The sequence below is a fragment of the Parasteatoda tepidariorum genome, chromosome X2 (assembly GCF_043381705.1).
Source record: "Parasteatoda tepidariorum isolate YZ-2023 chromosome X2, CAS_Ptep_4.0, whole genome shotgun sequence".
Lineage (NCBI taxonomy): Eukaryota > Metazoa > Arthropoda > Arachnida > Araneae > Theridiidae > Parasteatoda > Parasteatoda tepidariorum.
Genome location: NC_092215.1, coordinates 40,528,850 through 40,552,260, shown reverse-complemented (window position 1 = coordinate 40,552,260; position 23,411 = coordinate 40,528,850). Strand labels below are relative to the sequence as shown.

The following is a 23,411-nucleotide window of genomic DNA, read 5'->3' as shown; positions in this document are numbered from 1 at the left end:
TTCGTCTCAGTAATGAAATATTTCCTTTATTAGTTTGGCTTATTATAATTATTTTTTTAATTGCACATTCTCAGAAGTAAAACTCTTACTTTTGATGATTCAGTAATCTTTGAGCTAGCTGTATTTCGATCGTTTTAAAAATTATTTCGTCACGAAATCACAGGATTTGTGACGAAACACGAACTCCCAAAGATATGACGGAAAATGTTTTCGCAAATCAAAACATCATCGCAGTGAAATGCGGGAGATTTTCAACTAGAATTAAACTACAGAAACTAGAATGACGAAATATTTCTTCACTTTTGACAAAATTCGTTTCCTTGAAGAAGAGAGGACAGTTATTTTTTTCTCCCTTTGACGAAGTGTTCACTCGGAGCATATGCCAGGAGAAGATTTCGTCAAAAATGAAGAAAGTCTCATGAAATTTGACTATCCAATTTTTTATATTGAAGGACCTGTGGCAATATAGCAATAAGTCACACTTCTTTCTAAAATGATATTTTTATCTCAAACTGCTTCTTAGTAATTTTACGTGTTTTCGGAATTTTCACTAGATAATATCATAATTCACAAACATTTTCTAAAATGTTTACACTTTAACTACTTAAGAAAAAACTTTTTCCAAGAATTTAATTACATAGAAGACTGAATTACACAACATATATGTCGGCAAGTAAGAAGAGAAATTATTCGTATTACCTTTGGTTATTTATTTAGTGACACTGTTTGTTATTTATTAGAGTAATGATTAATATTGTTTGTTAAGGTGTAATTAATCAAATTTACTTGTAATTCGTAAGATACATATGATCCTGATTTTTCTGTTTTAATACTAATTTTTATTATGTCTCGAACTATTAATAATTAATATTACAATTTAATTTAATAATCCTGTGGCACCATTGAGTGTTGTTAGTATTAATTTTGAGATTATTCCTGGCGTTGTTAAGATGCATTGGAATTTTGTACGTACGTCATTTTATTTTTATTTGATGTTTCATCATTTTCGATCTTTTTAATATATTAAGTAGGTTAAATTAATAAATAGAATCACATATGAATTATACAAAGGATAGGTCAAGAGACGTGACTTAAATACATTAAAGTCGCGTTTTTTCTTCTTTTTTTTCCACTTAAAAAAAAAATAAAAAATTTGAATACTTTGAGTGTGAGGCTTATCAATGGCCATAAACTATAAATATTTGCTTTTTTTCGCATGGTTAGGATATGTCCATAGTTTTTTAATTAGTTTTCCATCTTAAAATTTTAATTAACTTTCACGCATTGCAATTTCTCAATTTTTGAGTTAATTATAAAATAATATTTATATAACTCAGAAAAAATAATAAATGTTTTAATGAATCGGCAAAAATGAAATTTTTGAGTAGTGATCGGCAAAAAGTTTTAAGAAGTTTATTTTGTTTAAATGCATTAAATTGAAACTCCTTTTTAACTCGCTAAATTACACTCATAATTTTAAACTAACTGAAGATAAGTTGCAAATAGAGACAGTGAAATTTCAAATAGTTTTTTGAAATCATCTATTTTTTACTAAATTATTTCTCTTTAGCATATAAATATGCTATAATGAATGATTACTAACATGAAATAAACTGAAGAAATTGAAGGAAAAAAAATGATGATTAAAATACAAATCATTGTCGTTTTGTGTTTTAATTTCTTGTATTATTAATCATAATTTTTAGAGAAAAATGAAGTACAAAATGGCAATGCATTGATATACTTGAGTAGATTATATAAATAAAAGGTAATAATAATTAAGTCATAAATTAGGTTTTATTTAAAATCGTTATGATCTTTGAAAATTTATTACAGTGAGTTTTAATCTATTTATTTTATGTCATATAATGTAAATAAATGTTATGTACTGAAGCACTGATTTACAGACGAATTATTATGCAAAAAATGTATTCACAATTTTTATTTTATTTATTACTAATTATTGAGATTTTTGTGATAGAGGTAACCAAAAAAATAAATAAATAAAAAAAAGCATGGAAAAAAAACTTAAATAATGAGAACAAAATGCAGATTTAAAATGGCCTGTTGTGTTTTTAGCATATTTTATTATGAAGAAGCGTAATGTACAAACGTAGCTCTCATAGTGCTGCCATCTATATATTATAATAGGAACTTTCTAAACAATTTGTTATCGAAAAATCCAGATAATTTTTTTTTTCCTTTACTGGAGGAAAAATAAGAGAAATTTAACTATTATTTGTATTTTAATTAATTTTTATTTTATTTTGTACCTTCTTGATACTGTTTATTATAAAATTTCTTAAGGAGTAATAATTTAGAGCGTCAAGATGTTCAATTTACATTGCTCATCTTTTTCATATGTTCGTATATTAATCAAAAATACTTCTGTGTGAAAGATTTTTGTCTCTTACAAATCTAGAAACCTTTTTTGAATTTAAAATTAATTAAGTATGCATTCAAAAATAATTTTCCAAACTTAGAAAAAAGTTCAAGCTTTTTACTAAATTTAATTTATTTTACAAATCTTCAAAAAAATCTCAAGAAGCTGAAAATAAATTTGAATAGACTTATGAGACTTTTTAACTTTTATCTAGATTTAGTGCCTTAATAAATTAGTTAAACTTTACCTCTCAAAAATAGTTTAGAAATGAGATATATCAGCGTAAAACCTAGATATTTCTAAAGAACAATATTTTTAGTGCTGCCATCTATTATTTAGAAACCAAATTATGAACCAACATATGTTTTATGGCAGTGCTATCTATTTGCAGAGAAGAGAATTCAATAATTCTTCCATAATTCTGGTACCTACTGAAACTTAGATGATTATGTATTATTTATTTACTCGTTGAAATTCTAAAAGAAAAAAAAATACATCAGTAAAAAACGTATATTTCTTTAACAAAAGAAACCGTTTTAACAAATCAACCAATATTTCTATTTTTCAATTAAGTTTCCAATTTCTAAATTCAAAATTAAGAATTTTAAAAAATAAGTAGTGCATTAATTAACTGTGAAATAAAATTTAAGGCAAAATTTAGATCTTCTTTCGTTCCTTTTTTTCTTGAATCTATGTGTATTTACGAGTTTTACGAAGTTGAAGTTTTTATTTATTTATTTATTTTAGGCGTTCAGCATTATAATTACTGTTACTTAATTTTTTATTCGAAATTACAACGTTATTTTAAATCATAGAGAAAAAAATTTAAATGTAATGACGTATTTAAATTTTTTAGGGCACACCATTAAGTATTTCCCCATCTTCAATCAAAGCTGTTGATCCTGATGAAGGTATTCAAGCTGCCATTCAGTATACTTTCAATTCTGGTAAGTTATAATAACAGTTTTGAGAATCCGCCTTTTAGAATTTATGTCTTCTCAATAAAAGTATTTAGATGTTAAATAAAAACAGAGATAGTTTATGTAAAAATAGTATTATAATAATTTATTGAAATAACTGAATTAGAAACTTGTCGCTTAAAAAAAAGAAAAACAATTAGATTCACAAAGAAATTAGGTTTAGAATTAAAAAAATCAGGTAATTTATTATTAAAATATGGAATAGTTAAAGGTTTATTTGTTATCACTGAATAATGAAAGCTATAATAATAATAAAAAATGCAGTCATATAAATGAAGTGTTATACTGTAATTATTTTCTTCAAGAAATTTTTTAAAATTTTATGTCAGTTTATTAAAAAAACAGATTTTTTGTTTTAATTGAAGAAAGGAAAATTTTAAGTCTAAAATATCTTTAGCTTTTAGAATTCACGTCTTTTCAGTAACAAAATTAACAACAATTGATTTTCTTCTCAGTAATATTAGAATTAGGAATAAAGAAACTTTTTTTTTTAAATTTCTATACGTTATTTATTCGTTATGTCTTCAAATTTAAAAAGAAATTAATAAAAATAAAAAGTTAACCAACGATAATAATAATGACCCGAATTTATGCTTTTTATCACAAAATTCATCTTTTATTGAAATATAATCTTTAAAGTTTTTAATTTACAATCTTTAACGTTTTTAATAAATTTTTTTTTCTTTCTTTCTTTAAAAAAAAAATCTTAAATATAAATTGAACAAACATGAATTGAGCATTAAAAAGGAGTCACATAAATAACGCCAAATACGACAATAGGATTAAGGTATCTGACTAGGGCAAAAACATGGCTTTGGGCAAAATTTTCGAAATTAGTAAATTAACAAACAGTGCGTCTGTTTTTTTCTCTTTTTTTTAATTTTAAGAAGAACCTCGACTGCAAAGGGTTAACATAAGAAAAAAATAATAATGAGATTTGACAATCTTCAAATTTTGGATTAATAATCCAAGAAAACTTGAAATGGTTTAACTTAAAAAAGGACGAGTATTTTAATTGATGATTACCATCTTAATAAAAAATAGAAAACGCACACATTTACTTTACAGTGAGCACTTTATTTAATGGCCACTGGGAGTTACATGGTAATTGAACAAACAGTGGATTTTGTCTTGTAAACTCTGAGTTGTTGCATACGTTTTTTTAGCTTTACTTTGAGTGTAAAGGGTTAACATAGAAAAATTAATTATGAAATTTTTAAGATAATAGTTTTTTTTGACAATCTTCAAATTTTGAATTAATAATTTATGCAAACTGGAAATAATTTAAAGTTAAAGGGTGCAAATTTTAATTGATTATTACAGTATGATGAAAAATATGAATCTATATATTGAGAGAAATTATGTGCATTAAGTTTCAAATCTATGATATTTATATAATATTGACTGTTTCAAGACATTTGTGCTTGTAATTTTTTTTTATTCTATTTCATTTTAGAACATTATTTATCATTTAAAAATATCTTATTCTAAATTTCAAATTATAGTTTGTTTAAAATTGATGAAACTAATTAAAAATGAAATAATGGTGCCATAAGTCATAATTTATATGTTAATACATATGTTACTTAACCAGAAAATGTTAAAAACTTTTTAGCAAAAGAATTCCATTTTTACCTTTAATTCAGAAAAGTGAATTGCTACTATTTAAGTTTGAATTACTTAAAAAAATATCACAATATCCATATTATAATAGAAAAAAAATTAAGTTTTAGCCAGTAATATTTATTTCTCTCTCGTGGAAAATAAAGGAAAGAAAAAAATAAATGAAATGTATTGACTTTTTATATTTTCCGGACAAGTAGCAGCTCTAATTTAAAAACTGATATTTAATTATGCGAAAATAGAGACTGATACATATTGTCATACATACTCCTTTCTTAAATGATTATTTTAGGTTTAGCCGTTTAAATCAGTTTCTGATAGTTTGATGCTTTCTTCTTTTTATACATAAATTATCATTATATCATATAAGTACTTTTATAATTGTACCTATTAATAGTACTATTTGTTTAATTATTTAGAATCTGCAGAACATGAATTGTTCGAAATAAATCGTAGAACAGGACAAGTGACGATACGAAAAACATTACCAGAAGATTTACGTCTTCCAATTACATTGGTTGTGAAAGCTACTCAAATGGATAATAAAGATCGATATTCTTTGACAACTTTGACAATTGAAAGCGATAACATAGCACCAACTGAACTGAAATTCACACAGACTGATTATGTAACAACAGCTTTAGAAAGTGCACCAGTTGGCCAAGTAGTCATAACTGTACAAACAACTAAACCAAATGATAAGGTATTGTTACTATTGAATTCTGATAATTTATATGAATGCAATATTTAATATGCATATCCGAAATGACCAACACTTTGAAAAAAAAGATAAAAGTGCATGGTTATTGAGTTCTGTTCCGGAAACAAGTTTTATTTTCTGCAAGCTTAAAAATTAATTGCAATGTTCATCCATAGATGGCGCAGCTACTGGGAAAACTATGAAACAATGTTTTTTTGCATCACCTCAACTATTCCAACTGAAATGTTTGAATCAGCGTTTGTTAATTTTTTTTTCTCAGACTTCAAATGAAAATATTGTTAATAATTTTGCCAGGCAGCAGTGCAGTTTTTTAATACTTTTTGTAACTAATTTTAAACTCTGAGAGAAAATCTTTACTTTTAAGCAGAATGCAGTTATTTATTCATTTTTTTAGTTGTTTTTCGATGGCTCTTTCCTCACATGGAATGAGGTTTTTGTCTAAATAATATGCCATTTTTATAACAGCCGGGAGTTTTCAATAGTTACTCATGACAATTTGGTTAAATTTCGCCTATTTTCAGATAACTATCTCTATATGCTGATTCAAAAAATGGCACAAAACATTAGAGTAAAAATTTTTTTACTGTTTTGCAAAAATTAAAAGCGGTTTTGATCTAATTTTTAATATCTGGGAAGTTACTCCAACGCTCCATTATCTGAAATCATAAAAATTGAGAACTATTCTTTGATTTTTATAATAATTTTTCTAAGGGAAAAAATTCGCCAAGTTGGCGATTTTTTCTTAAAAAATTCAATAATTTTCAAAATATTTAAGAAATTTTCGTTCGAGAGTGCAAATATGTTCTTTACACCAAGATGGTACATACAATTTTAAATTATTGCTTTGGCTCAAATGAAAGCACTTGAACTGGGACTTTTTTTATTTTTTTATTTAACAGAAAGTTTCAAGAAAGTCTTTAATATATTTACTTGATTTTACAAATCGTTGGTCATATTTGCATACACTTATTATTAAAAATATAGCTAATAAATTATCCTATTTTCAACAGCATGTTAGATTGCAGTTATTGGATCATCCATCTGAAGAATTTGCAATACAAAATACGTAAGTTTTTACTATCAATAAAATATTTAAAGCGCCTTTCATAAGCATTAATTCATGTCACGATAATAAAATTATATTTTGTTGTTTTGTTTCAGGGGAGAAATCATCATAGCTAAACCATTGGACTATGAAAAAAGAACATTTTATTCATTAAGGGTTGTTGCATCGGATGGAAAAACGGTAAATATTTATTAAAATAAAATTCTTAAGAGTTTGCTAGATAAATTTGTTACTAGTGTTAAAATTTACAACAAAAATTACCAAATTTTGTCACACTTATGTATATTTAGTCTAAATTTCTGATGTTTTTATTGAAATTAAGAAAAGTTTGTTATTTTCAGAAAATTACAGTGATACAGTGGGTCTCGATTTTTTCCCTATTAAATCTAAAAATTTGAAAGTGGACTCATTTGAGACAACTACTTGTTTTAAGAATTTTTTTCTCAAAGCGAATGTTGATTTTCATTTTTGTTTAATTGGAAATTATTAAGTTTGAAGAAAATAAATTCCAATGTTTAAAGTGTGAATCAAAATTAAGAAAACAATTTAGAATTCTTTGTTAACAGTATAACCACCGCATCTGGATTATTTTGTATACCACCGCATCTTGTAAATCTTTAAGTTCATTTTTACAAAAACACACTCTTTAATCATTCGAGTTCTTCTTTTAAATTTTAATAGGGAATGTTTTTTATAACGAAGATTTTCCGCTTGGAAGTAAACTAAAATTTAAATTTGTTTATCCCTTTGACTGCTAAGGACGTATATATGCGTCCAGCGAAAACAGTGTGGCTATGGAATATGTGCGTTCCGCACAAGCCAAGAGTGTAGACTATTTACACAAATACGTGTTCGATGGAGGCTTTGCCTATTTACGTTCGATTCAAGTGTATGTCCTGAATAAGTTTCCTTCATGTATGCCAAACACTCCTACTTTATACTTCACCGCTTAGACCCGTTGACTCTCAGGGGATAGAGGTTCATCCAGGTTCGAATCACAGCGATGGCTGGTCGATACGAATTCCGAACTCAGCTCGTACCGATCACTGTGCTGACAGAAAATATCCTCAGTGGTAGACGGATAAAGGGTTAGAATCCCCTTGTCGTCAGAAAGGTTTTCAAGGTTTCTCTCTCCACATAACGCAAACGCTGGTTAGTTCCATCAAAAAGTCTTTCAAGAAGGCAAATTTCGCCCAATACTTGATCCAGAAGTTCCTTTGCCTTCTGGATTGGGTTCAAAATTACAAGGATACGGAGTTGAGCATTAGTAGTCGTAAACCCAAAATTAGGTCTACTGCTCAATGACGGTTATAAAGTACCTCGTCGCTTAACGAAGAGAAAAATGAAATTTAGGAATGGAAATTGAAATCAGTTAAGATTAAATACATGCATTACGTCATAATGGCCAAATACATATATTATAACAATCAAATCAGGGCATTTTAAAACTTAACCATTGTTGAATAAACAATATGCAAGGTCAAAAAGTCTTCCAAGCCATCAAAAAGTCTTCCAAGAAGGCAAATTTCACCCAATACTTGATGCAGAAGTTTCTTTGTCTTCTGGATTTGGTTCAAAATTACAAGGATACGGAGTTGAGCATTAGTAGTCGTAAACCCAAAATTAGGTCTACTGCTCAATGACGGTTATAAAGTACCTCGTCGCTTAACGAAGAGAAAAATGAAATTTAGGAATGGAAATTGAAATCAGTTAAGATTAAATACATGCATTACGTCATAACGGCCAAATACATACATTATAACAATCAAATCATGGCATTTTAAAACTTAACCATTGTTGAGTAAACAATATGCAAGGTGATTTTAAATTAACTGTACCGACAACTGACCCTCTGTAAGGCATACCGTTTGAGTGAACGGAATAAAATTTTGCACATAGGTAATATGATCTATGTGTTCAAGAACAATGTTAAAACGATTGCGTAGCTCTCCCAGTTACAGTTACATTTCAAAATTTTCCGAATCCCAAAATCCACTTTTTTTTTATCGAAATGTAATTCCAACAGTAAAAAAAAGAAAAAGAAAGCAAAACTTAAAATGGAGTTAGAACGATATTTTAAACGCAAGAAATTGCGACCCTTAGCTCTTATTGCGTAATTCACCATTTTCCGCGACCGCTAACGAGAAGTGAGATTGATTGAAAGAATTTGAAAACAGAGAAAAAATAACCATGGTTCCTTTTCTGTTCTTAAAGATTTTTATCATACTTACTTCTCAAAAGGAAATATACTTATCCAATGAAATTGCGTAACTTAATTTCTAAAACTAGTGTGAAATTTAACCCTTTCGCGCCGACTGTCACAAATATGTGACAGCATAAAACCGTATCAATCAGGGTAAAAATATAAAACTGGTATTCAAAGTATTTCTTTAGCAGTTTATTTGTGGGTGGAGTTATAATTGTTTGATTAATTAAATTCACCATTACTTTGTTCAAAATAAAACTATTTAGTTATACTTTGAATTAACATTGATTTTATATATGATTAAACTAACAATAATTAAAATAAAAGCAAAGTAAGTCTCTCAAATCAGCAACGACTGCATTTAAATTACCGTTTTTTATTTAACTACATCCTGATTCTGATTTTGTACGAATGCATTTCTGAATCACCCGTCCCCAAGGGGTTAAACCTTTTAAGATGTCTCATGAAACTATTGTCATCTTCTTAGGTTGACAATTGTTTCATGACAATTGGTTGATAATTTTTCTTAGTGGTGTTCAATCTAGTATAATGTCCGATAATAGAATAAAGAGTTAACTAGTATATAATTTTTGTTATTAAATTCTTTTTTGTGTCTAATTCTTATATGTTCTATTTCAGAGTGATGTGGCAAGAGTAAATGTGACCATTATGAATGTAAATGACAATGATCCAACCTTTGTTCAGTCGCAGTACAATTTTCTCGTAAAACATGCGGATGTCAGAATTGCTAGTCTTATTGGAACTATTGAGGTAATTATTCACCATATTTTTTGACCGTCTTTTTAAAAATAAAGGTATTTTTCTATTAAAAAATGCTTAATATATCACAATAAATTTATTTACCCATTTACCCAAAGAGCCTACTTTTGAAAAACACCTATGTGAAAAAATGGGAGAGTACATAGTTGTTAATATCAAGTGGGGTTTTCTTCCTGTTGCCTACAGCTTATGTTTTAGAAAGCAATTTGCCTTGAGTGTTTTTCGTTTTTTTAAATCTGTGTTCATCGTACATTGCTGGCCCCACCAGCTTTCAGACCAAGCTCTTTCCTCGTGACAGATTCTTCATGGGTTCTAGCTGCAATGCTAAAAAAACTCTTATATCTTAAACTTTTACAAATAGTGGTGGCAATAGAAAAAGACACGAGTTGAGATAAAGCCTTTTTCGACTATTCTACACCAAATGTAAACAAAACAATGTTACCAAAGTTAGCTGATCAAATGGTTCTCTAATTAAGTCTAACTGAAAAAGTAAAAAAAGCTAACTAAATAAATTACCTAACTCTTCAGTCGAAATGAATTCGAGTTATGCTGTTGATTTAATGTAGCTAAATCAATCATTTATTAGTTATTGGAAATTGATCTTTAAAAGTTTTTGATTAACTGAAATACGCTACAAATCGATTGAAATATTGTGTACATTTACTAAATGAAAAAAATTCTATTTTGATAGAATCTTTTTATACAATAGACATGATTACACATTAGACCTTTTTAGACATGAACATTTTTAGCATTTCTTTATAATCTATCTTTTATTAATAATCTTTTTTTAACAGTGTTTTCTTAATAATCGTTCTTAATAATCTTGTAAATCAGTTTACACTGTAAAAATTAAAAGAAAATTGAAATCTGGAATGTTATTTAGATAAAAAGAAGTATTTAGATAATGTATTATTATATTATAATGTATTATAATTGTAATTGTAGGTTTCTGATGGTGATGTAAATGATACAATTGAGTTAACTGTAAAAGGACCACATGCAAGGTAAGTAAATTATCTTTCTCATAATCATACTTTTTTCCGGTTTTTCCGCGGGTTAGAAAATGTAATAAAGTAATGAAAAGAGATAAAATTTGATTGCTTAACAAATTAATGATCACTACAATATAAATGTATATCTAAATGAACACTTAACTGTAATGTATTTCTCAATGTCAACGTTTTTGTCTATTGACGGTTTTTCAAGGTAACGTTTTTATATTTCCTTATTTAGTTTCAAAAAAATTATTTATTGAATAAAAATTATTTCCCTATTTAATAGAAAGAACCAAAACATTCATATTCACCTTTATATGATAGCAACTTAGGTATTCATATTTGAACATAAGGGTAGGACATTAATTCGAGACTGCCAACTTTCTATGCTTTTCATGTAAATTTCTTCTAATGGTTGTTAAATTTATATTTCAATGTACAGGAGTTGATAAAAATAATGGAAACAATGATATGTTAGCTCTATATAAGCAACTTTTTTTTTAGCAACAAATGTCTTATAAGATTTTGCATGTCAAAACTGTTGTCATAATCAGGCTTGAAGCATTTAGAAATGCAGAGATGCCAACTGCTCCGGACACGCCAAAAGAATTAATAAAATGATAAATAACTGCAAAGTAAATTTTGCAAATATTTGACTATTTTTGCTTTCTTTTTAAAAGGTATAGCATGGCATATATACTATAAAGTGGTGAATTATATAAGCCTACGAATTATTTAGAAATAGTGGTGGATGAAGATCTTCTAAATTGAATTTATTAAACCAAGAATCACAATTGATAAACTACCACTTTAAAATATATATCTGCTGTCCGGAGCAAGTTGGCATCGCTGGAAATGATGTCACTTATATCCATGTAAATTTCGGATCGAACAAAACGAGTGTTGGAAGTTAATCACTTTTTTCTGCTTTTAATACCAGAAATATTGGGATAATTTTACTTGCTTTATTTAAATAATCTGGGCACCTTTTCCATTCATCATTAAATTACATACAGTAAGGTAACATACATTGATTTGGCAAACATTGTGGTAGTCATAAAAAATCAAGCCGTTTGCTTGAGAAACAATAAAACAATGAAAAAATTTAATATGACAAATTGACGTTTTTACTTAACACTAGAAATATTGATTGTAGACTTAAATTAAAAATAAAGATAAAACATGATTTGATACGTACAGTAATTGATTTTTGAAAAATGAAAGGCATAATTCATGAATATAGATAAATCTTACCTTGATACATGATAAAATAACATATTTGGAGAAAATGCAGAAAATATATTTTATCAGAGAAGTATTGCTCATTAAATACAATAGAATTTTCAAAAGAATTTAACATGCATAAGTTGATATATATGTATGCATAAATTAGCTATATTATCAGAAAATAATTTTTAATGTACTTTAATTTAACTTAAGTAAAAGTCTGCTGTGAAAAGTTCAGTGAATTTAACTTGAGAGTCTTGAAAATACAAATAGGACTCACTGGGATTGAAATGTTTCCCCGATGATCCCCCGCAGAAGGCGGAGCACTTCTTCATTTTTGAGCAATTCCAGTAATTCTTTAATTAATGACACTAATCGATGAGCAAGTTTAGGCGTCGAATTTGATGTTGTTTGAGGGTTCCTTCTGCTGGGACGGATCTCGCACCCAGTATAGTTGGCTGTGTGGCTTTTGTAACAATTACAGCATTTTGGAGGTGTAGTTCTGTCTTTGTTGCATTCATGTGACCTGCAGTTTTCAGCACATTTTACACACCTTGCAGGTGCATTGCAGTGGCTTTGTGTTTCTCCATAATTTTGGCAGTTGTAACATTGTATAGGTCCTCGACCTCCTCGAAATCGTTCGATCTGCTGTATGTTGTTGACTTCGAATATTCTTTGGTGATTCACCGTTGATGTTAGGATTATGAGAAAAAGTGGAAGGAGCTGACAGGCCTCTCCCGTTCTCTTCTTAAACTGCACTATTTTAAAGGTTTCAATATTGATTTTCAGTAATTCTGTAGGATAATTTTACAGGATCGTAATATTTATTCAATAACGTTTTTTTTAAAAATTAAATTGGTGATGAGAAAGGAAATCAGCTTTTAAATTCCCACCCTCCTTTTGCTCGATGTAAATTTTGTATGGTTTACAGGGTAATTATTTCAAAAAGCTTCGGGCATGATCTTTCATTTTGTGCATCAGTTTCGCACTGTAAAATCTTCCAAAACATTTGATGCTGAAAGAAAAATTGCTTACATATAGTTAGTATAGAAGTGTTTCCATTGTTTTTATCAACTCCTGTATGATTCTTTGTTCAGAAAATTTGATTTAAAGTTATTTTCTGCATCCCTACATGTAAATGATTCAAAAGTTCATATAAAACGCCACATTGTTTCAAAATCACCCAAAATTCTGAAAGCTTTAATTTGTAATTGTCTACCACTCAATAAAATATCTTCAAAAAAGAGTAGAAGTTGGCAGCGCTGATTAATATATATTAACGAAATAATGTTAACTGAGATAGAAAATAGCTATTTTCTTCAAAGGCAAATGAGCTGCCATTTTTTTTCGTGGCACGGTATTTGCATCATGGAATGAAATTAAGTTGCAGAATGACAGAGAGTGAGTTACAGAATGACAGAAATTTATGACAATGACAAAAATTTACTATCGCTATTAAATTTTTATTAGACCTGAAGGTACCCTTTTTTACTAACTCTATTGTATTTAAATAAAATTTAGGAAAGAAAAATATTTATTATTTATATGTATTTATTATTTTATGAAATATTCTGTGTATGAAAATGAAACTTTCGATATGAAATTGTTTTACAATTATTATTTACCATTTTATGAAATTTACTTCATGAAAATGAAATTATTTTATACTTAATACTTACTATTTTATGAAATTTACTGTATGAAAATGAACTTATTTACTCTTAATGTATTATTTTATGAAATTTACTGTATGAAAATGAAATTATTTGGCTCTTAATGTTTATTGTTTTATGAAATTTACAATATGAAAATTAAATTGTTTATTCTTAATATTTATTATCTTATGAAATTTGCTGTATGAAAAGGAAACTTTCGAGCGGAAAATATTTTACATTTATTATTTATTTTTTAATGAAATGAAATTATTTTGCAGAGTGTTTTCCATCACCAACAAAGGAGAGTTGAGAGTTCGAAACCTGGAGTTTCTCAATGCCAGTACTTGTCATATAATAGTTGTGGCTACAGATAACGGTGTACCACCTCGTCAGTCATCAGTTCTGGTTACTGTACAGTTCCCTGAAGATGTCGCCCAATCCAGTGTATTTAAAATTAAGAAATCTGACAGTTCATTACTACTTATGATTGTCTTTGGTGTTTTGCTAGGAACCTTGATAATTGTCATCATTACATTGACTATTTATATTTTGAAAACGTAAGTTTTTTTTACTAAAAAGCTAATTATTTAACAACTAATCTTTACTGTTTAATTGCTTTATAGGCTAAACATTTATACCTGTAACATACAGGTATTGCTTGTAGAATAATATTGCATAAGAGAAATTTCGTTTTAATTGTAAATCCATCCACATTTTTCGTAACGAAACTTTTGCACATCAGCTTTTTTTAATACATTATTAGAGACCAACGTTCCCCATAAGTTTCCCTAAAATAAATTAAGTTTTACTCAATTATTTTAAATGTTAACTTTATTTTAACACTGAAATTTATCTTGAAATTAACAAGATATTTATGTTCACCATAACATTAAAAAAGCCTTGAGAAAAATTTTCGGTGAAATAAATGTGGATGGCTTATGGAGACAAAGACGCAATTTTGAGCTTTATGAGCTATTCAAGGAAGCTGATATCAACAAATACATCAAAATAAGTCGCTTAAAGCTTGAGGGTCACATGCGATGAATGGATCCTTCTTCCTTGACATTTAAGATCTACAATTACAAACCAATGGGAACTAGAGTTAGAGGTACGCCTAAGATCAGATGGCTTGGTTGTGTGGAAGAAGATTTCAAAATCCTAAGAATTACTAACTGGAGAACAATCACAAAGAAAAGAGCAGGATAGAGGTGCTAGGGAAGGCTCTGGCCCATAAAGGGCTGTCTTGCCAATAGAAGAAGAATAACATATTAATTAGATAAATATCACTGTTTATATTTGAAGTTGGACTACTGCGATATTTTAAAACTTAAACTGTAGCTGAAAGTATGAAGTTCTTAATTTGTCTAAGCTTAAATGCCCAATCATTTTTTTTTTCATGAAAGAACTTTTTATTCATTGCAAAGTGCAGCGTTTTCATTGCAGTAGTTCGGAATGATTTCACCAAATCACCAATTTTTTAATAATTTCACCAAAGACATAATTATGTTATACTGTCTTGATGAAAAATAGGGTTATTACATATCCAGAGTGCTCTGTAATAACCACCCTAAAAATACATAATTTCAAATTACTCTAGTCGAAAATGAAGACCAAAAATACTATTGTCGCAATACTATTGTTATAGATTGACCCTTATGCAATGCCACAGGCGTTTACAAATTAATTCTTAAACGTTAACCATATAATGCTTTTAAAACTGTTTAGAATTTTTTCATAAATTTGTCAGAAATGTTTAAGTATAATACTTACTTTAAAATTTTACTTCGACAGTTTTATATCTAGATGCGTAAGATTAGTGTGAGATAGTTTTTAGATGAAAGTTTTATGTTAAATGATGGGTCATATTCCTTGAGATAAAATTTAAGTGGAGATAATACTTTCTAGTTTTAATAATTTTCTGACCCATCATAAATATGAATTATTTATGAAAATATTATTTTTAGATTTGACATTTTTTTATATTATTTTTTAATTGCAATATTTTACTAGCTCAATTAAGAATTTTGATAAAATCGAAAAATTTCTAACTCTCTTTTTTTCTCAATATTTTTCTTTAGTGTTATCATTGCCTTACTATAGTTACTTAATATCTCTTAATATTTATTTTAACAATTATATAAACATTTTTTCAATAGATTTATTAATTGATATAAAATCCTTTAAATTTGTAACTTCAACCTTAATTTTTAATTCATTAAGCAAAGTATTTTAATTCTTGCATAGCTACCATAATGATGCTAAACCCAATATGTTTATAATTCAATGTATTTTGAACTTTCATGATGTATGGGATAAGGGCCGCTGCTCGGCCCAGGTGCCCAGTTTTTGATAAATAAAGGAAAGGAATAATTACTTAATATATTTATTTTCTGTTGCCCAATAGTTCATTTAATTTTTTGTGTTAATTTAAATGGTACAAAACTTACTAAAATTGTTTACTTTTGTGTTTAATCTTACTAAAATTTATAATGATAAACTTCTTTTCAATAAATTTTGTCAACTAAAATTAAAACTTAACTATTTTCACTTTATAATATATATAAATAAAATATTTTAGGAAACAATACCGGGATAGAATACCAAGTGTAGTGTCTTCAAATGGTACACCTATGGCTAATAAAATGGCAACATATATTTCTGGAGGTACTCTCACTAGCAACAACAATAACAAACCTCAGGGAGGACAAGGTGCTAATACTATTGAACACCCATCGGGAGTGGAAAATCCCGTATTTAATATGCCTGATCATAATCATCAAGGTACTTTGCATCGTGGACAATTGCCTCCTGCACCCTCGGAAGTAAGTGCTTGGCAAGGAAACGGTACTTTGAGAGGGGATGATCATCATATGGGTACTTTTACTACAAGACCAGGAAGTGGATTAAGTAATGGAAAAGTTCAGAATATATATTGGCCAAATGGTTCCATACCACGACGAGTGAAAAAGCTAAGTTGGGAAGATGAACAGCCAAATAGAGTAAGCTGATCTTCAATCTTTATAAAATCTTCAATCTTTCCAATTTTTATATATTCCATTAACTGTTAAATTATTTTGATTCAATATATGCGAAAAATATTATATTTTTAATTTACATTGTACTGATTTATATTATGTATATTAGCTTCATTGATTAGTTTTAGTGATATTATATGACACAAATCTCTAATTTTAAAACAAATAAGGAAACGAAATACGATATATCTAAAAGACGGTAGCTGAAAGTGGGTTTAGAAGGACTTTAGTTTTGAAGTATTTCGATTTAGACTTTTTCGATAGTCTTTGTTTTAATTTGCATTCCTCTTCAAGAGAAANTGATTAAATTAAAAAAAATAGAGAATTGTAAAAGATTCTTAAATATTTATTCCCGATTTTTCTACTTCATGTATATTATTTCATTTATACAATATGTTACTGGAATTTTAATATAATATTGTTATTATTCGTATTTAATAAAATTTCGAAAAAAATCCCGGGTGAAGTGACCAGAGGGGAAAGCTTATGCATATCAAGACGGGAAAGAGCAAAAACTGTCACGAAAGATATTTTATTGTAGCATTTTTTCGAAAGAGATAAAATATCTGTAAATTTAAATTTCTTTTACAGTTACAGAATTAATATAAAACTGCTTCTTTTAAGACGAAAAGTAGATGTTGTTGAATAGTTTGAAGAAAAGAATAGATTTACACCTCCCGAAAAAAAGCTCAAACTGAAATGGTTTAACTACTAGTTTTTTCTTTTTTCCATCTTGCTTAACCTTGGGAAATGACAAATTACTTTCTTCAGGGACGCCAACTTGTACAATCTCTTCCTAATTTACTATGCAAATTTTGATATTAACGTCATAGCGTTTTGAGTTATCAACTAAGGGAGTTAGAAATATACATTGATGGAACCTGTATCTTAACACTATGCCGTCCGCATATATTTAGTGATAAGTTTACCATGTAACCGGTTCCGTGTAACTTGCTCCGCTTTGTAAAATAGTATTTTCTAGTGGCAGCGAAATTTAAGTTACTTTTAGTTTAGTATTTTTCATTATAAGTAATTTTTTCACCACTAAATATCAAAAATTATATGTATGATATAAAATGCAACGGTAAAGCATCAAACCACTGGTTCCTATATTAAAAAGTAGGCGTAACTATCTTTCTTTAATGAATTTTACTATATAATTTGCTACCACTTTATTAATACTATTCCAGAAAGCGAAGCAGTTGGCATTCCTGTACTCTATTGTCCCTTGACAAAATGTCACATGAATATCAGGTTGCAAAGCACGACATCTATGTGTTGTCACCGGCCTCTAACGTTTGGCTTGGACATGACGCCAACGTGTTGTCTCCGGCTGTTAGTGTATGGCTTGCGTATGGCACCAACGTGTTGTCACCGCCAGCTAACGTTTGGTTTTCACGTGACAACACGTTGGTGTCACCGGATATGAAAGTGTTAAACTGTCGGAAGTGGTACACAACAAAAAGCAAATATCAATTAGGAAAAAGAAAAAAGAAGCTCAATCTTCTTTTTTATTTACTTTAGTTTCTTTGTAAACATCTATGCTCCGAAGATTTTTATTTTAAACATAAATGATTGATACTGTTACGATACAGCGATAGTTAATCAATCATGGAAAATTATTAGCATTTTTAAAAACCTTTAAGTTGCATATTTTTACATATGCGGCATTTGTTTTTCTGATGACTGAAATTAATTAAAAAATTAATAAAATCAAATTTTACACGAACAGGAAACTTTGAGATGGCTGCTTTTCAATTACTTTTTCTGACTGATTCAATTACACATTAATCCAAGTCTGCAAAATTGATCACCAAACTGCTCTACAAAATGTGGACATGCGTAGCCATCACTTCCACAAGATATCATATAAGTAGTCTGCGCAGACTATTTTAAAAGTGATCCAATTGCGTGCATGATCTAGAGATGCCAACTTGCTCCGGACAGCAAATATATATTTTAAAGTGGTAGTTTATCAATTGTAATTCTTGGTTTAATGAATTCGATTTAGTAGATTTTTATTCACCACTATTTTTAAATAATTCATAGGCTTATATCATTCACCATTTTTTGGCAGAACTCGCCTGCTATACTTTTTAAAAAGCAAGCAAAAATAGTCAAATATTTGCAAAATTTACTTTGTAGTTATTTACCGTTTTCTTAATTATTTTGGCGTGTCCGGAGCAGTTGGCATCTCTGATGATCCCAAATTCTATGTTAAAAGTGACTGAGAGAAATTCTTGAGAATTGAATCTGTAGTGATAGACAAGTAAATAAGACAAACCAATCATATTCATAAACAAATTTTTAGACATCTATTTGCCACCACTTTCTTATTTTTACAAAATTTTCGATTAAAGGGATCTTTCGTAAACTGGTTTACCTTCATAGTGGTCTAATCGACTACCTATAAAAAACCGTGTGGAGGCTTTCAGTTATAGGAGACGTTGATGTAGCTTCTTCGGAATGTATGCACGTTTATGTGTGGGGATGAGAAACAATGGATTTTTTGAGCCTACATTGTTGTTATAAAATTCATCAAAACAGGGTCGTTCTTTTGTATACGAAAATGTATTTGCTTTACCATTGATTTTTTACTTACAGTTTTCCTATATTAAATATTTTTTCTCCTCCCTTTTCAGACCGAGCTTGATCCAGATGTCAGCGTGACGCCACTGAGCAAAACATGCAACGACAGGCTAAAACAGCCAGGATTAACAGTTTACTTTTGATAGCTAAGTAGTGGACTATAGAACAATGTTTACTTAGTTTCATGCGTGCAGGAAATGAAAGTTTCGTGTACGCTCATGCTTTTTATCATCGTGTATGCCTTATGAAAGTTAGATTCCTGAAAATTCTGTGATATTTCAAGCTGTGAACTTCATTACTTAGTGAACTACTATCAGTTTCAAACCCATTAATGAAATTATAGATTGTGTTAAAGTTAGAAAATGGGATTGTTATGAATTAGGACATTAAAACAGGTTGAGATTGAAATAAAAATACTAACTTTAATTACCTCTGAAAAGGTACTGCCCAACTTGCCTGAAGCACAGACTGTTGAAAACGTTTAGATGATTTCTTAAATCATCATTCAAACTGCATCATCTTCACGATTCACTTCAAAAATGGGTTCAAGTGTTATTACTATCAGCAGGTAAATACAATTTGTAAAAAAATAAATTAGCCAAACACGTGAATGTGCAATTTTCACATTATAGTTTTCTTAGCTGTTGAATAATTTTAAGGCTTTCTTAGAAAGCAATCATAATCTTTATAAGTTGAAAATCAAAATACAGAGCTATAGTCTGTCTATGCAAAGAACACCCCTCGCCATTCGATTAGAGCAGTGTCGGTGACTATGGTTGCGAGGTTTAGCTATTTAAAGCATCTGTGGTGTATATTTAAGACAGATTTTGGCTTGGGTAGACGATAAAATAGGAATCAGGGGAAAGAGAGAAGCTTCTCTCTTAAATGCGCTATTTCTAGTTTCCATAGCAGCAGATGGCCTTAACTGAGTGGCGAGGGGAGTTCTTTCTATAGTCAAACTACCCCGGTATAGGAGAAAGATCCTTAACTTTTCGATTTTAACTCCAAATATATGTGAAAAGCTGCAATGCTTTAAAATTTCCTTTACATAAGTTTTTCCTTCTGTCAACTGCAAAATTTGTTAGCGTAAATTTAGATTGGCACAATTTTTTTTAATTAACTCAGATTAAAAAGAAAGTTTTTTTTTAAAAATAATATATTTTGATTGAGCCCAACTATTTCGCTTTTTCTAAATAAATTTTAGCATTGGAATAATTGAGTTATCAAAATTTACCTTTTCGAAACAATAGCCTGTCCTATAAAAGAAAGCAAAGGGCTACTATAAAGGTAAAAATGTAAACCTCTTGATTAAGTGCGTAGATATTTTCTCGTTTTAGCACGCACATCATAGATATGGCTACAATTATCCTGGTTCTCTTAGATAAATGTATTGGCTATCACTTAAAAACTTCTGGGAGTATGAAAAGATTACTTTTAAATATCGGTGGTACAATATCAGCTTAAGCAATACTTTTTAAACAATTTATAAAGATAAACAATGTCTTCTTAATCTTTTCTTATCAGCTTAAGCAATACTTTTTAAACAATTTATAAAGATAAACAATGTCTTCTTAATTTTTTCTTACCAGTTTAAGCAATACTTTTCAAACAATTTATAAAGATAAACAATGTCTTCTTAATTTTTTCTTACCAGTTTCAGCAATACTTTTTAAACAATTTATAAAGATAAACAATGTCTTCTTAATCTTTTCTTATCAGCTTAAGCAATACTTTTTAAACAATTTATAAAGATAAACAATGTCTTAATTTTTTCTTTGAAACTTGCACATTCATGTCTCTGGTTCTTTTTGAACGATTATTTCTTAACAAATGTCTTGTATAACATTATAAGAATTCTATTGAGTGCTTATCGTATTATTTTCTTTTTGATACTGCAATTTTTTCTTTTAATATTTTTGTGATTATTTATGATTTGAAAGTTTGAAGCTATCATAATATTTTCCTTATTTAGAATAATAACTTCCAATTATAACGAGGATTAGAATGTGTACGATCATAAATTAACTATTATATTATTTAATATATTGTTAATTTATTATTTAACTATGTTTTATTTAATTAATAACATTATTTTATTATTTAATAAACAATAAACTAGTTAAAGTATTAAAATAAAATAATTACTGTTAGCAAAACATTTGTATAAGTTTAATGAAGAAATTTAAGCATATGAAGTATAGTTTTATGTAATGGCGGCAGCGTTCTTTTAAAATATGTGGTTGGAAACTACGATAATTTTAATAAATATTTACATGAAGTATGATATTTTGATTTACCCTTTATTTGCCGATTTATTTAACTTTATTCCAAGATACAAGCACAGTGACATGACGAAAACAGTAGCTTATTTTCCTCAGACTTTAATGGTTATTTACTATTTTGTACACCACCAATTTTATTTAAGTCACAGGTGCTCTGTACAAATATAAATGTTTTTGTTATATAACGGATACTAATGCCTCGATTCTTTCAAATAAATAGTAATAAGGAAATTACTTTCGCTTATTTTGCTTATTTAACTTTTTTTTGGAAATATGAAAGTTGTGCTTTTGAAGCAGAGTCTGTGAATAAATGTTTAAATAGAGCATATACTAAAATTTAAATATTTTTCATTTTTAAGCACATATTGACAACCACTTTCTTAATTTTTGGTAGGACGCTGATAAAAGTTATAACATAACAGTATTTTTTTCTCTTTTTAAAAGTCGAAACTGGTATAAACAGTTCTTAGCTTACAATGCATCTGAGTTTTATTAACTGTTGATTATAACAAAATTAAAGCTGATTAAATGCTGATTATGCGACAACAGTTTAAAAAACAAACTTATTTATTAATTTATTGCATGGTATTTTTTTTTAAAAAGTGCAGGGATTAAAAAGGAACTTTTTTGAAAGTCTGCTGGTCAGAAACTAATATGATTGAATAATTAAAAGATTTTAATTTGCATTTACCTGAACTGTAATATAATTTGAACTATCATTTTTTACACTCTTCTTTTTGTTGCAGCTATTGAATAACTACAATTTTTTAGCTCATATTTTGCGTATTACTGCAGTTATAGTTTTGTTAAGTAATTACGCTTCATAGAGTTGAATACGTTCTTTGCTTGAAAATGTAATAAGCATTAATACAATGTTAAATATCGTTTGTTTATGTAAATAATGTACATGCTTGGAGATAGGTATTACAATGTAAATAAAGAAAAAATTTTGTTTTTGCTTTTTGAAATTAATCATATTCTTCATTGAGATAAGTCTTCTGTTGCTATTCTGATATATAAAACTTATCTTTTTATTTTATCATGCTTCTAAGTCACTTGAATAAATTAAAATTTCCTACGCAATTTTTTAAATATTATTTTCCTTGTATGTAGTAAACATGAAATATTTGGTAAAAAATTTGATAAAAAATTGCTAAAAATTTGCTAAAAATGTCACTGTTTCATATATATTACATTTTGATACTATTTTGCCTTTGTACATATGTTGTGCTTGTGTAAATGAAATGGTATTGTTTAAGTTATTAAATATTTTGAATAAATCATTTTTGATATGTGTTGTTTTTTAATTATAAACCTATGAAGTTCTCTTTACAACATATTTTATCTCATCAATGTTTTAGAAATAAATCAATTTTGAAATTGAGTTTATTACAACCCATTTATACTTCAGAAATATTTTAATTTTAAAATTCAATTTATGTTTTATTCATGTTACTGAAATATTTTTATTTTAAGATTTATGTCCCATTTATTTTTCCAAAATATTTCAATTTTAAAATAAAACTTAATATTTCAGATTGAGATTAAAATTATTCTGAAACATTAATATTTCAGAATAATGTTCCGGAATAATGTGAATTGAAACGAAAAGAAACTATGTTCCTTTTATGTTTCAGAAAATCACCAATTTTTAATTAGAAATTATGTTCATTATATGTTTTAGAGAAATGCTAATTTTAAAGCGAAATTTAATATTCCCCATTTATACTTCAGAGAAATTTAATGCTAAAACAGAAATTATGTAGCATTCATGCTGTAAAACAAATTTAATTTTTAAATGAAATTCAATATTTCTCATTTATGTTTCCGAAAAATATTTCAGTTTAAAAAAATTATTATTTCAGA

At 28.0% G+C, this 23,411-nt stretch overlaps 1 protein-coding gene across 3 annotated transcripts in view; it reads left to right on the top strand.

Moving 5' to 3' along the window:
• LOC107449919 (protocadherin Fat 4-like Cad96Ca) overlaps positions 1-20,439 on the top strand; it is a 116,311-nt gene extending 95,872 nt beyond the window's left edge. For all 3 annotated transcript variants that reach the window (XM_016065607.3, XM_016065600.3, XM_016065615.4), the window contains 9 exons: positions 3,240-3,330; positions 5,406-5,689; positions 6,718-6,773; positions 6,869-6,953; positions 9,619-9,750; positions 10,708-10,766; positions 13,918-14,196; positions 16,218-16,638; positions 19,317-20,439. In XM_016065607.3, coding sequence (XP_015921093.1) covers positions 3,240-3,330; positions 5,406-5,689; positions 6,718-6,773; positions 6,869-6,953; positions 9,619-9,750; positions 10,708-10,766; positions 13,918-14,196; positions 16,218-16,638; positions 19,317-19,406 — 1,497 coding nt within the window. In that variant the 3' untranslated portion in view covers positions 19,407-20,439. The remainder of the gene's footprint in view (positions 1-3,239; positions 3,331-5,405; positions 5,690-6,717; positions 6,774-6,868; positions 6,954-9,618; positions 9,751-10,707; positions 10,767-13,917; positions 14,197-16,217; positions 16,639-19,316) is intronic.
• Positions 20,440-23,411: the final 2,972 nt, after the last annotated feature.